Here is a 15,365-nt window from a genome sequence, read left to right on the forward strand (position 1 = left end):
CAGATGCGACCGTTCATGCCGGCTGCTAGCCACGTCCCCAGCTAAGAATATCCTCTTAGTACTAACAATAACGATGCCCCGTAGTTCCCCTTAGACAGTATATCCGTATGATGATCCCTTAGTGCCCCCCTACACAGTATGATGCCACTAAGTGCCCCCTAACAGTAGGATGATCCCTTGAGTGCCCACACACAGAATGAGGCCCCCTTACATGCCTCCAACACAAAGTGATGCCCTCTAATTGCCCTTGTCACACAGTATGATGTCCCCTGTGATGCCCCCTTATGTGGCTCCCCAGACAATATGATGCCCCATTAAGTGACCACCACACAGAGTAATGCCCCCTTAAGTGGTCCACCTACACACACAGTGATGCCCCCTTCATAGATGTTCCCCTGACGTACGACGCTGTCTTTTGCTCAGCACAGCAGTGTGATGACATCACTAAATCATGCCTCCTTGCGCTGAAGATTGGCGTAAGCTTAGAGCGGCTGTCTAGACCTGCACGAGATTTATCACAGGGGCTCAGGCTGGAGGATAATTGTGGTGCAAGGATAGACACGTTTCTATGACTGTCTGTATACCAAGTATTGGTTGCCTTACTTTGAGACAGATTTCTACACCAGAATGATGGCTTATTTTTTGTGCAAAACATCACATCTTAGGCCGGGTCCATGTCCTGCGAAGCTCCACCTCACTCACTAAGCCCGGCATTTCTTGGGCAAGTCACAAAAAGTGTAAAAACCCTTGTTGTACCAAATTGTGCCAGTTTTTAGACAGATTCTAGGTGCAGACACGTTATTAAATCTGGGCCATTGCGTACAAAAGGTTTAAAAAGGTTTTCCAAGACTTTTATACTGACGATATCTCAGTATCTGATCGGTGGGGATCTGACACCCAGGACCTTACCAATCACCTGCTTGAGAAGGCACCGGCGCTCCTGTCAGTGCCGCAGCCTTCTCCGTACTCACCAAGCACAGTGTCATACATTGCATAGCGGCTGGGATTGGTATCGCACTCGGCCCCATTTACAGTCAGGTCCATAAATATTGGGACATTGACACAATTCTAACATTTTTGGCTCTATACACCACCACAATGGATTTTAAATAAAACAAACAAAATGTGCTTTAACTGCAGACTGTCAGCTTTAATTTGAGGGTATCTACATCCAAATCAAGTGAACAGTGTAGGAATTACAACAGTTTGCATATGTGCCTCCCACTTGTTAAGGTACCAAAAGTAATGGGACAGAATAATAATCATAAATCAAACTTTCACTTTTTAATACTTGGTTGCAAATCCGTTGCAGTCAATTACAGCCTCAAGTCTGGAACGTATAGACATCACCAGACGCTGGGTTTCATCCCTGGCGATGCTCTGCTAGGCCTCTACTGCAACTGTCTTCAGTTCCTGCTTGTTCTTGGGGCATTTTCCCTTCAGTTTTGTCTTCAGCAAATGAAATGCATGCTCAATCGGATTCAGGTCAGGTGATTGACTTGGCCATTGCATAACATTCAACTTATTTCCCTTAAAAAACTCTTTGGTTGCTTTTGCAGTATGCTTTGGGTCATCGTCCATCTGCACTGTGAAGCGCCGTCCAATGAGTTCTGAAGCATTTGGCTGAATATGAGCAGATAATATTGCCTGAAACACTTCAGAATTCATCCTGCTGCTTTTGTCAGCAGTCACATCCTCAATAAATATAAGAGAACCAGTTCCATTGGCAGCCATACATGCCCACGCCATGACACTACCACCACCATGCTTCACTGATGAGGTGGTATGCTTAGGATCATGAGCAGTTCCTTTCCTTCTCCATACTCTTCTCTTCCCATCACTCTGGTACAAGTTGATCTTGGTCTCATCTGTCCATAGGATGTTGTTCCAGAACTGTGAAGGCTTTTTTAGATGTCGTTTGGCAAACTCTTTTCTGGCCTTCCTGTTTTTGAGGCTCACCAATGGTTTACATCTTGTGGTGAACCCTCTGTATTCACTCTGGTGAAGTCTTCTCTTGATTGATGACTTTGACACACATACACCTACCTCCTGGAGAGTGTTCTTGATCTGACCAACTGTTGTGAAGGGTGTTTTCTTCACCAGGGGAAGAATTCTTCGGTCATCCACCACAGTTTTTTTCCGTGGTCTTCCCCATATTTTGGTGTTGCTGAGCTCCCCGGTGCGTTCCTTCTTTTTAAGAATGATCCAAACTGTTGTTTTGGCCACTCCTAATGTTTTTGCTATCTCTCTGATGGGTTTGTTTTGTTTTTTTCAGCCTAATGATGGCTTGCTTCACTGATAGTGACAGCTCTTTGGATCTCATCTTGAGAGTTGACAGCAACAGATTCCAAATGCAAATAGCACACTTGAAATGAACTCTGGACCTTTTATCTGCTCATTGTAATTAGGATAATGAGGGAATAACACACACCTGGCTATGGAACAGCTGAGAAGCCAATTGTCCCATTACTTTTGGTTCCTTAACAAGTGGAAGGAACATATGCAAACTGTTGTAATTCCTACACCGTTCACCTGATTTGGATGTAAATACCCTCAAATTAAAGCTGACAGTCTGCAGTTACATCTTGGTCGTTTCATTTCAAATCCATTGTGGTGGTGTATAGAGCCAAAAATGTTAGAATTGTGTCGATGTCACAATATTTATGGACCTGACTGTACGTCTATAGGAAAAAACTGCGTCTAGGTCATGTGACCGATGAACATTTCGTCACTGGCCTAGGTGCTACTGCGAGCTCCACTGCCTTCTCATACAGCTGATCATCAGGGGTTCTAGGTGTTGGACCCCCACCAATCAGATACTCATGCACAAAAACTTATTTTTTGTCCGTGTCCATTTCGTTTTTTGTGCGGCTTGTATGCGGAACCATTCACTTCAATGGGTCCACAAAAAAAACAACACGTCCTATTATTGTCCGCATTACGGATAAGGGTAGGACTGTTCTATTAGGGGACAGTCCTTCCGTTCCGCAAAATGTGGAATGCACATGGCCGGTATCCGTGTCTTGCGGACCGCAAAACAACCAACGGCCGTGTGCATGAGCCTTTAAAGTCTCGGAAAACCCCTTTAAGTATATGATTTAGTGCACCAATTACCTAAACGTTGAACTGATACAACGTGGGGGGCGGAAGGAGCGGGCCTCATTGTGTCGTAGGTTGATAATCTGGGAGCCGCTAGTCTGATTGCTCTTGGTATATTCTGGAACGCTGTAGGAAGGCAAATGGACAGTTCAGCATATTAATCCGACAATAAGCCCTTTACAATCCTAAAGCTTAGCATACTGGATATGTCTTATCTCTGGACGTGTGTTTTAGTAAATGCTTGTATTCTTCGTTACATAACAATTCTGGATCCAAATTTTGAACTCTTTGTTCTGATGTACCTCAGTTATTCTTACAAGAAATTTATGAACAAATTGACAACTGGGTGTTACTATTTGGGAAGGGGTGTCTAGCAATGTCCAGTCAGTGCTGACAGTGTAATACAATAGATTTCCAGACTCCCAGGGGTACACAACATTATAAATCAGTATAATGCTGTAGGATCCTGTCAGAAGAGCGGAGACCAGAACGGGACCTCTAACTGACACACGCTGCGAGTTTATCGCATTCAACTCTCTTGTTTGTGTCTGGGCTAAGACAATGTTCACACTACATTCGTGGCAAACCTTCGGGGTATATGGCAGGGACATCTCCAGATATATATCTATGTTCATAGTCTTCAATAGTAGATAGATTTGAAAAAATTAACCTTTTTTGGAAGCGGCGCTGCTGCAGAAGAAGTCAGGACTCAGTAGATAAATAAATAAAAGTGGATCTTTATTTATATTTTCGTCTACGCGTTTCAGGGGCGAACTGCCCCCTTCATCAGGACAGTAGGCCTGTGGTTCATTTTTTCAAATCTATCTACTATCCACAATATCCCTGAAACCGTATCCCACGGCAGCGGGTAAGGACCTGGGCAGCAGCAGCAGACACCCCTGCAAGCTGGACGGGCTTATACCAGCTAAAGTGATTCAAAGGAGTTGTGACTCATCACAACCCAAAACGGTAAGCACAATCAGTGTACTGTTATTTTTAAACTATCAAACGGTTCTACACACGAGGCGCTGCCTCCTGTCTCTTTCTCCTTTTTTATTTACATAGTCTTCAATACCCAATGACAAAAGAGAGTTCTTTTAGCATATATTTGTTCGTTAGATATTGTTTACTTCTTTTTGAAGGGGGTTTCCAAAAAGAAGATTTATTTTTATTTTTTCAGACAACTTCCAATGGTGTAAAATAACAAAAGGAACAATATTCACCTTACCAATCCCCTTCCACTCCCATACAGACCATTCTCTGGTCTCTTGGCCCCTTCCTCAGTCCACTCCCAGTAAAGTCAACTAAACTTTTTAAAGGGGTTCTCCGGGATTTTGATACTAATAGCCTACTCATCAGAATAGGTCATCAATAGCAGATCAGCCAGGGTCCCACTCTGGTTATACTTGGTATTGCAGCTCAGCCCCATTCATTTCTATAGGGCTGAGCTGCGCCTAGGCCATGTGACCGATGTATGGTAACATCACTCACAGAGCGTCGCGATTTCTATAAACATCTGAACGACGGGGGTGCTGGGAGTCGGACACCCCCCTTCCTCCGATCTAATATTCATGACCTATCCCAAGGAGGATAGGCTATCAATATTAAAATCCTGGATAGCCCCCAAACATCTGGGGGACACGTTGCGGCAAATAGCTAGGACTGTATCCATCTGGGAAGCTCAGATCTTGAAAAATGGCGAGAAACTGAGTAGTAGACCAAGGGGTTTTCCCATCTCAGACAGTGGAGGCATATCGCTAGGATGTGCCCCCATCGTCTGATAGGTGCGGGTCCCACCTCTGGCGCCCGCACCTACACTGAGAACGGGGTCCCGAAAGTTGTGGAGGGTGATTTCAGACCGGCTCGCGGCACAGGCACAGGTAAGGGCTTACCTGTGCATCGCCGGACTTGTGAGTCAAGATGGCAAGCCCGCATGTGTTCGTTGGCGAACACTGCGAACTGGCCATCACTGTTCATCAAGACTGGCTTAGTTGCCCATAGCAACCAATTGGATTGCACTTTTCATTTTCCAAAGGAGCTCTGAAAAATGAAAGGTTGGTTGTGATTGGTTGCTATGGGCATGCTATGTTTTTCTTTACACCAGTTTTGATAAATCTCCCCTTTACACCTTGTACTGTCACACAATGCTCCATTCCTACAATGCATTGAACACATACCTTGGGTTGTCCAGCTAGGACTTGGCATAGCCTGTGCCATCTGTCCGGCTGGGTAGTATACAGTGTGGTTCTGGGCCTGAAGATAAAAACAGAGGATTTAGCAGAATAACTCCCATGTGTGTGTATATATATATTTAGCTTTTACATTTTTGATCTGGGGGTGTTACCTGTGTAACAGGTGCCATATAGTTGGGTGGCAGTGCCTGGTAGGTGTTAGTGACCGGGTTCACTACCATTCGGACATGATCCATCTTCTGCATGAACTGAGTGGCCAGATTAGCTTGACGATCCTTTTTGCGTTGCGCCAAGGCGACATACAAGGGCTTGGAGGCTATGATCCTCCCGTTCATCTCTGTGACAGCTTTTGCGGCCTCGTTGGGGGAGGAGAAACAGACGAAACCAAACCCTTTGCTGCGTCCACCATCCATCATGACCTTAAAAAGCAGATTGCAGTAAACATCTTCACACTATTAATTATATTATTATTGATTATTATTAATTATTAATTAATATACCCTTACCTCAGGCCGTTCACATACACGCTAGGATATGCCCCCAAATGCCTGATAGGTGTTGGTCCCACCACTGGCACCCGCACCTGTCCAAAATGCTGGAGAGAGAACCGCACATGCGCGGCCGCAATTCATTCATTTCTATGGGACTGCCGAAAATAGCCGCCGAAAGAAGCTCAATAGAAATTAATGGGAAGTGCAGCCACTGCTCCTTTCACTGCGATGGGGCTCACGGAAATAGCCTAGCCGTCACTCTGCTATTTTCGGCAGTCCCATAGAAATGAATGGAGGGAGCAGTCCCCCAGGGGTGGGACCCGCACCTATCAGACATTGTGGGAATATCTTAGCACTATTCCCCCAATGTCCAAGAAGAGAATACCCCTTCAAGAGCTCATGAGGACAGCCACCCCCAAAAACGATTTAGTATCTCAGCAATCCAGGCTTGTGTGTCACTAGTGACCTGTAAGCCATCCTCTAGTACGTGTAGGGTGCTATGTACTACTATAGGGCTGTATGTGTAGTAATTGTGCTCCATGTATTACTATAGGGCTGTATATATAGATCTGATACTCCATCTCTCACCATAGGGCACTATACATAGCTATGTGCTCCATGAATATAAAATAATGGTGCTCCATATTTGACTATAGAACTGTATGTAAGGGTGGAGGAGCTCTGTCCTTTTGTCCCAAAATAGTTTTTTCCAGGAATTCTATACAAATGGCCTATCCCCAAGATAGGTCATTAATATCTGCTTAGTTTGACACCCGCCACTGCCACCGATCAGCTGTTTGAAGAGGCCAGTGAGCTCTGCGGCCTTCTCACAGCTTACCAAGAATAGCGCTGCACATTGTATAGTGGTTGTTCTTGGTATTACAGCCCAGGCACATTCATTGAATGGGACTAAGTGAAGCACATAGGCCATATAACCAATGAATGTGATGTCACTGGCCTAGGAAGAAACCGTGGCACTCACTGAAGAACTGCAGTCTCTTCAAACAACTGATCAACAGTGGTGGTTCCTGGAGTCGGATCCCCACTGATCCAGTGTTGATGGTATTTTCTTAGGCTGTGTCTCGGTCTGGTTGTTGTGCGACGTGACACGTTAGCCGTGCATGCTGGTTGCCATGGGCAATGTGTTGTTTTGCAGCATGTTTGTGTTTTGCTCCTTCCTCCGGGTTCCTTCCCTGTCTGGTACTGGAGGGGTTAACTAACTGGCTGGGTGTGGTCACTAGGTGCTTATATTGCCTGTGGCTGGTAGCAGGAGTTTAGTTGTACTCCAGCCTCGGTGTGTGCTGGAGTTATGCTCCTGTGCTGGAGATTCCTTCTGCCCAGTCCTTGAGGGACACCTTGTGGGATATCAATGTCTCCTCGATGTCACCTTCCTTTTCTTTCCTTTCCCTATTCTATGTGTGGTGTGGTATGTTCAGGGCTTGTGTTGTATGTATAGTTGTTGTTGCTTTGGTGTGTACGGTCCTGCATGGATGCTAGACATTCCCCTGTCTGTCTGTGCCTCCGGTGAGAGGGCTCCTGGGTTCCCCGGAGGGGGAACCACAAGTCAGTAAGCAGCCCTGCCTGGTGCGTCATGCATCCAGTCCGCATGGGGGTCCAGGAAGTTATTGGTGTCTGTGTTCCATCCTGTTGCTTCAGCAGGTAAATGCTTGTTGTTCTGATGTGTTGTTGTATCACTGGGTTTTTACCTGCTGATCCAGTTGCTGTTCACTGTCTTCCCCTTTCCTTGCATCTAGGCCAGGTGAGACTCCTGTTCTTCCGTATCTTGGAGGAAAAGGTCGTCTCAAGCCCTTTCACAATCCGTAGTGCTTTTCAGGGATTCCAGGGTCCGAGGTTCCTGGGTATGAGCCGTCCTACCATCTGAGTCCGCTCATATGGATAGGAGTCAGGGCGAGGATCAGGGTCGCTTTAGGAGGTGACCTGCTCCCTGTTTCTGGTGTTTAGGCCTAGTTGTCACTCCCATTTCCCTTCAGTGTTCGGTGGGGAGTTTTCCCCCACTCCCCACCGTGACAAAGCCATTAATAACAAATTTTCTGAAAACCCCTTTAGTAGGGTATTCCATTATTTGTGCATTGGTGACACCTACCACCAATGTGGCTACTACTGACAGTTTTTTGTGACCCCTACCTTCTTGTGTTGGCCTCGCCTGCTGCCAGTTTAGACCTACCTACAATATGAGGCCACTTTAAGATATTTTTTTCCAAGGCTACTTCAAGTTTCCAATCTGCCCATGGAAAGAGGTCTAGCAGATACTACCTAAGGCCTCATGCACACGACTGCAATCCGCAAAATACGGATCCGCAAAAAATACGGATGACGTCCGTGTACATTAGGTATTTTGCAGAACGGAACAGCTGGCCCCTAATAGAAGAGTACTACCCTTGTCCATAATGCGGACAATAATAGGACATGTTCTATATTTTGCGGAAAAGACATACGGAAACGGAATGCACACGGAGTAACTTCAGTTTTTTTTTGTGGCCTCATTGAAATGATTGGTTCTGCATACGGTCCGCAAAAAAACGGAACGGACACGGAAAGAAAATACGTTCGTGTGCATGCACTCTTATTGCTCACCTTTGCACTGGTGATGATACCAAAGTGGGAAAATGCTTGATGTAGCCGCTTGTCGTCAATGCAATCCGCAAGATTTTTAATGTAGAGGTTGACGCCCTAAAACAATGAAATATTCGTTATAAGCCTGGAAATGTTCTCAGATCCTTGCTAAAAAATCTGAAGAAGTGACGTCACTCGCCTGCGTTCTGGTGATGCGTTCCTGCTTTATTTGTTCAAACTTCCTCCTGAGATCCGCTTGCCTTTCGGATTTCTTCTGGGCTCTTCCAACGTAAATGGACCTACCATTCACATTCTTTCCGTTCATTTCATCCACAGCCTTATAGAATTCGGAAAATCATCACTTTACATCCTATTGCATTCCTGTATTTTCCTACCCTGGCCTGTATTATCCCACTTTTTTATGGTTTAGGTTACTTTGTATTATAACAGCTTCTGAAGAATCTATACATCTACAGTTATATAACTGGTCCAAAAAGACCATAGAGTTGGCTGCATACAAACTTTTAGTAGCCTAAAAGGGGTTGTCTATATGCCCCCACATAGGATCTTACTCTATGGAGCCAGTGCTGGGAGCTACTAGAAAGAGCGGCTCCTGCACTGGTGAAGCCCATTTACATATTAGTTGGTTGGTTATGCATTTCAATGGCGACACAGGTTTTCCAGCTGATCTATTTAAAGGAGTCTTCCACCTCAAATGTTTAAAGAGAATGTGTCATAGAATTTTTTTTATTTATTTTTTTCAGTTAAAACCAGATAGCAACACACCTCCTTTTTTCTAATCTTTTTTTATTTTCTGATTGTAGATTTTTATATTCTGTTCCCTGAACATGATTATGGGGGTGGCCATCTTGCCTCAGCTGTTCTTATAGGGGTTATCCTGGAAATAATATTGATGACCTATCCTCAGCTGTTAGGAGTAGCCTCACCAGAGCTCTGGTGAACGCAGCAGCTCCCTGAAATAACCCCTTTAATAGCATTTAGAGAATTGCTTTGCACCAGCCATATGGGCCATAGACACAACGGACAGGAGGAGACCTCATTGACTTATATGGGAGAGTTTTCTAGGCACGCTCAGTGACCTGTGCAGAGTTCATGAGGGAGCTAATAAGCTGTGTTATCACCTATTGTCAATTGTGGATCCTGTTGTCTTTATAAAGAGGTGATACCTGTCATTCTAATCCTGCCTGTAATGATAAGCAGATAACTACAGGAAAGTGATCTGTGCAGACCAAGAAGTGGTACCTATTATTAGGCCTAGTGGTCTTTGTGAAATATATTAAATATAGATATTGGCGTGGAAAATTAAAAACAACTTACCCAAAAGTCTTTAAAAAACGTGATTTAAACAATAGACCATTTTCAAATGACACATTCTCTTTAAGGCATACCAACAGAATATGCCATAAATATCTAACAAATGGGTGCCTCACCTCTGCTTACATGCATTGACACCTCTCAATTTGATCTACTTGCATGGACAACCAAGGTAAAACAAGGGATGGGGACCAGTTGAGATAAGGGTCCCAAAGGTGACGCTCCCACTTGTCAGACATTTCTGTGGATATTCCATAAATGTCGTGAAATAGAAAAAAAAAATTCAAATCAAACTAAGGAGGACTATGGTCAGACATTATGATGTCATGCAGCCGGCCATCTTCCAACAACTTTGATAACCTGCAGTTAGAAAAGATAACATTTCTGACTCTTAAGATTTTGTATGTGTCCTTCTCACTCTTAGTGCATCCTCATGTTTCTCAAAGCTGACAAAGCCGAATCCCTTGGACTTCCCGCTATCATCAGTCATAACTTTCACACTCAGTGTAGGCCCTAAAGTGAGATGATTGCACACATGTAAGTTCAGACATAGAAATCTCAGACTAGATTGCAGCTACACACAGGATCTTTACCGTATTTGTTGAACAGTTCCCTGAGCCGTTCGTCATCCATATTTTCCCCAAAGTTCTTGATGTAAAGATTTGTGAACATCGCTCTGGCAACAAGCTCAGGTTCTCGTTCTTTGCGGGACTTGAAATATCCGATGAACCTTTAGAGAACATACAAAAAAGTCTATCCTGAGGATAGGTCATCAATATTCTACTTCTAGAATTCTTCCCACCTTAGGAATCTATTCAATTATGGCAGTTTAGTTGCGGAAATTTATGCAAGTGCCCCATTCATTTGCAGAAATCCATGTGCTTTCTGCAGAAAAAAAAACATTCAGACAAATTGCAAAAATTTCTGCAAGAGATGTATCGCTTGTGATCCTTAGAAACCTATAAGGATATTCACAAGGTATGACAGGTATGGTGCCTAGTGCCAATGGGTGGGGGGGCCCCAGATGGCACATCCTATGTCCAGATACCTAATTGTGTAGCAATAGTAGGGAATTATTTTTAAAAAATAATAATTATTAACGTTTTTCATAATAAAATATAACCGTATAAAAATATATATCAAAAAGTGACATATTACATATATATCAAAAAGTGACATATTCTACAAAATGGGGTTCCGTTGTTTCGTGATCCGTTTCTGTTTTTGTTTCCGTGTGTCTTCCTTTATTTTTGGAGGACCACCAGACATAAAGGAAAGTAAAAAAAAGTCTAAGACAGGTTTGCCATGCAAATGATAGGAAAAAAACGGACGCGGACGCTCGGACGCGGATGACAATCTTGTGTGCCTCCGCGTTTTTTAGCGGTCCCATTGACTTGAATGGGTCCGCGAACCGTTTTCCACGAAAATAATAGGACAGGTTATATTTTTTTGACGGACTGGAACCACGAATCACGGACGCGGATGGCAAACGGTGCATTAGCCGAGTTTTCAACGGACCCATTGAAAATCAACGGACACGGAATAAAACAACGGTCGTGTGCATGAGGCCTAAAGGATATGTACAGGGGATCTCACGAGCAATGAAAATATCCAGATCCAGAAATGAACAATATTCACCTGGTAAGGTATCCTCAAAAACCAAACCCTATAATTACTAGTAAAGCCCAATGAATTTTTTGTATTAGAGGAAATTATACTTACACTTTCTGGTCATTTAAGATCATACCATTCAACGAATTAATGGCATTCTGGGACGATTCCTGGGTCTCGAAATGTACAAACCCGTAGCCTTTAGATCCATTTTCATCACATACGACCTGTAACAGCTCATACTAATGAATTCAGTTATTACTGTACAGACTGCATGGATCTGTATACTTAGCCTGACTTACCTTACATGATAGGATATTGCCAAAAGCCGAAAATGTATCATACAGCAATTTACTGTCAATGGATTTCTCCAGGTTTTTGATAAAAACATTGCCAACCCCGCTCTTTCGTAGGGACGGGTCGCGCTGACACCACATAATGCGCATAGGTTTGCCCTTCATGTCTTCAAAGTTCATTGTATCGAGGGCACGTTCCGCTGGTGGGAAAAAAAGTTTTGATTTTTAAAGAAACAGGGGTTTTCTCCTTCAGTGTTCTCCTTGCAGTATGTCCTGATAGGATAAGTTGAGAGAGTCCAACATTGTGTGCTGATAAATTTCTTTATATATCTTTTTATAGCCCTCCAGTTTTTTGTAATATATAGCTCCAAATCCCATGAATGGTGTTTAATTGACGACAGACATAGAAATGAAGTGTAATCCTCATCAGCTGTTACTATAGGAAGCTTACTGCATACTGTAATATAAACAGTCTGCAGTGAGCTCATTAGCTCCCCCTAGTGGTGGATACAGGCAGCCAGAATTGTATCATTTAACTTTTTAAAGACATTTTTACATCAATGGAGCCAGACCCCAGCCACTGACCTATCCTAAGGATCCAGTATAAAAATCCTGGAAAACCCTTTTCTAGGGGTTTTGGAGAGACAGACCCTATGAAGATATATTAAAAATCAAAGGTGGTCATTGGTTTGTCCTTGGAACCCTCTTTACTAGATAAATATAAAGATCCTCTGGCTAAGAAAACACCAGTCTTGATAAATGTCCCCCAAAGTTTTTAAAATATTAACAATTCTATATTAAAGTTAAAAGGAAAAACTTTTCCAATTTTTCTCATTTCTCATAAAAAAACATAATTGGTCATGTGTAAAAATGACTGAAGTTAAAATATCATGTTATGTATTTCACTGTGTGAATGATGTAAATAAAAAATCCCAGTGCAGGAATTGCCATTTTTTTTGGTCACCTCACCGACCCAATAAAAATAAAATAAAGAAATGATCATAAAATTGTATGTTCCCCAAAATTACATACTAAAAATACAGCTCGGCCCGCAAAAAATAAGCCCTCACATCTCTGTCGAAGAAAAAATAAAATGAGTGACAGAATATGGTAACACCTTTATTTTTTTTTCTTTGAAAAGGGTTTTAATTTTTTTTAAGAGTAATAACAATAAATGCTATTTATCACACTCATCATGATATTTTTATAGAAAAAAAAACAAATGCCAAACAACAAAAATGCTAATTTTTATGGTTTTGAAACACATTATATGGAACATTAAATGGTGTCATTGGCTATGTCAACAGAAAAATAATGAAAAGTTATGACCCTTAGAAGGCGGGTAGGAAAAAAACGAAAAAGTAATTTCCAAAAACTGGCTGCATCCTCAATGGGTTAATGAATGGTCTTCAGTGCTTCGTTTTTTTTCTTCCAGTGGTGGTGCATGCAGGTACAAATGCAATGTTACATGGATATTCTACAGTAGGACCGGGTGGGGAAAGGAAAGCAGCTGCCATTGCTCCTCAGGCTTTGTTCACATCTCTGTTTGGCAGCCTCTGACAGAGCAGCTTGCCGGATCTCACAGGATCTGTCCTCGCCAGAACCCCTAACTTCACTGCCGGATACCCATTGACTTCAATGAGGTCCTGCTGTGATTTGGCTAATTTCTGGCATAAATGCTTGGTTTTTGCCAGACAAAAACCTCTACAGGCAATGTTTTTTTTTGTTCGATGGACAGCCGGTATTTGTGCTGGATCTCCGCAGTCCAAGTGTGGACACAACAGAGGGCCCCATTTGCTAAGTCCTTTATATGCAAAGTACGGTAGTAAGGTACTTTTATGGTGACAGTGGCCCCCTACCTGCTGATCCCCCCGTGCAGTTGCCCAGATTGTACATACAGTATGACCGCCCCTGTCCTTAGTGTAGACCTCTAACTGTAGAAACAGGGGGGGGGGATCGGTTCTTACCGTCCGCCGGCTGCTGAAAGTTGATATAAGCATAGCCGAGTGACTGGCGGGTGATCTTGTCTCTGCACACTCTGATGGACAGTATGTTCCCGACAGGACCGAACCTTTCATACAGCATCGCCTCAGTGATCTCGGTTCGGAGGTCCCCTACATAGAGAGACGCTGCATTGCAGCTATAAGCACTAGTCTGCATGATTTATACGGCTGGAGGACTCACTATAAGAAAGGAGATTGTAAAGAAGACACCTTGATCAGCACATGCTACGGACATTTTAACGAAGGACAGATCTACGACACTGGAAGGGAGGAGTCCCTTAATATTAGTCCTGTAATGGAAGATGAGATTAGAAAAGTGTGGCTGCTTTCTTCCAGAAACAGCGCCACTCTTGTTGGATGGCTGTGTGCAGTATTGCAGTGCTGCCCTATTTACTTGAATGAGTGGCAATCCTGCACGCAGCTCATGGGCAATAATCACATATAACCCCCAGAGGAATAATGCTGCCAGGGGGATATGGATCTTTGTATACTGCAAATTTTCATTTTTTGGGGGACTGACATAATAGGGTATATCTGACCTAATGTAACCCACGTAAGACGTCTGCGACCATAGGGCTCGGAGCTACAATTTTATAAATCCTGCGCTCCCTCAGGCCACACCTTTCAGTTGTGCTGACTTCAGACTAGAAGAATCCAAACATTTGAGTACGATGCCCGTCGCCCCCTCACCTCTGTGTGTGTAGCCTAGCCTCTCGATCCCTGCTCCGGACTGTTAAACTGTTCAGCCTAGCTGCCGCATGGCTGTCTCAGCCTGCCAACTGCTGCCCATGTGAGGCAGGGGCTGTTACCACTGGCCTGAGTACACGTCTGCCACATTTCTACAGCACATGACAATTACCCCCTGGCATATACAGGGCAGCCCATAATTATTCATACCCCTGGCATATACAGGGCAGCCCATAATTATTCTTACCCCTGGCATATACAGGGCTGCCCATAATTATTCATACCCCTGGCATATAGATCACAGATTTTCAGCAGCGGAATTGCATGCAGAAAATCCACATCATTTACAGCAGCAGCAAAAGGGATGAGATTTCATCAAACCTTATCCACACGCTGCAGAAATTTTCTGTAATGGATTCTGCACATAATATGATTTCAGATCAGCAGTATGTCAATTTATGCTGCGGATTTCCACCCATATCGGCTGCCAAATCCTCAAGTCACTCGTGTGAATTTTGCCATAGAATTGTTGCAGATTTTGCCTTTAGGCTGGGTTCACACTTGACAGATTAAGGCCCCATGCTCACGACCGCTTGTGTTTTGCAGTCCGCAAAAAAATGGATCCGCAAAAAATACGGATGGCGTCCGTGTGCATACCGTATTTTGCGGAACGCAACAGCTGGCCCCTAATAGCACAGTCCTATCCTTGTCCATTATGCGGACATGTTCTATTTTTTTTTTGCGGAACGGACATAAGGACATACGTAAACAGAATGCACACAGAGTAACTTCTGTTTAATTTTGCGGACCCATTGAAATGAATGGTTCTGCATATGGTCCGGAAAAAAAATACGTTCGCGTGCATGAGCCCTAACTGTGGATTTTCTGCAGCAGAAAAAAAGACATCATATGGCGCATTTTTGTCACTGATTTTGTTGCTGAAATGCTGCTGATTAGGGTCCATTCACACGTCTGTAGTTCTGGGTCCGCATCTGTTCCGCGGCCCCACAAAAAAAGATAAAGCATGTCTTATTCTTGTCCGCAATCGCGGAGAAGCATAGGCATTTCTATCATAGG

The 15,365-nt window shown here is 43.6% G+C and overlaps 1 protein-coding gene across 3 annotated transcripts in view; it reads right to left on the reverse strand.

Annotated features, from left to right (window-relative positions):
• The window catches only part of LOC121000673 (polyadenylate-binding protein 1-like), a 31,585-nt gene extending 17,827 nt beyond the window's left edge, over positions 1-13,758 (reverse strand). Inside the window, exons 1-11 of one of the 3 annotated variants that reach the window (XM_040431260.1) lie at positions 13,566-13,758; positions 11,605-11,798; positions 11,414-11,529; positions 10,285-10,421; positions 10,110-10,204; positions 8,556-8,693; positions 8,378-8,473; positions 5,444-5,710; positions 5,259-5,352; positions 3,121-3,225; positions 2,212-2,228 (exon numbers count right to left, since the gene is read on the reverse strand). In XM_040431260.1, coding sequence (XP_040287194.1) covers positions 2,212-2,228; positions 3,121-3,225; positions 5,259-5,352; positions 5,444-5,710; positions 8,378-8,473; positions 8,556-8,693; positions 10,110-10,204; positions 10,285-10,421; positions 11,414-11,529; positions 11,605-11,798; positions 13,566-13,758 — 1,452 coding nt within the window. Of the gene's footprint in view, positions 1-2,211; positions 2,229-3,105; positions 3,226-5,258; positions 5,353-5,443; positions 5,711-8,377; positions 8,474-8,555; positions 8,694-10,109; positions 10,205-10,284; positions 10,422-11,413; positions 11,530-11,604; positions 11,799-13,565 lie in introns of all 3 variants that reach the window. The other 2 variants (XM_040431259.1, XM_040431261.1) reach the window with 2 other exon arrangements.
• Between the last annotated feature and the right edge of the window lie 1,607 nt (positions 13,759-15,365).

The sequence above is a fragment of the Bufo bufo genome, chromosome 5 (assembly GCF_905171765.1).
Source record: "Bufo bufo chromosome 5, aBufBuf1.1, whole genome shotgun sequence".
NCBI classification, from domain to species: domain Eukaryota; kingdom Metazoa; phylum Chordata; class Amphibia; order Anura; family Bufonidae; genus Bufo; species Bufo bufo.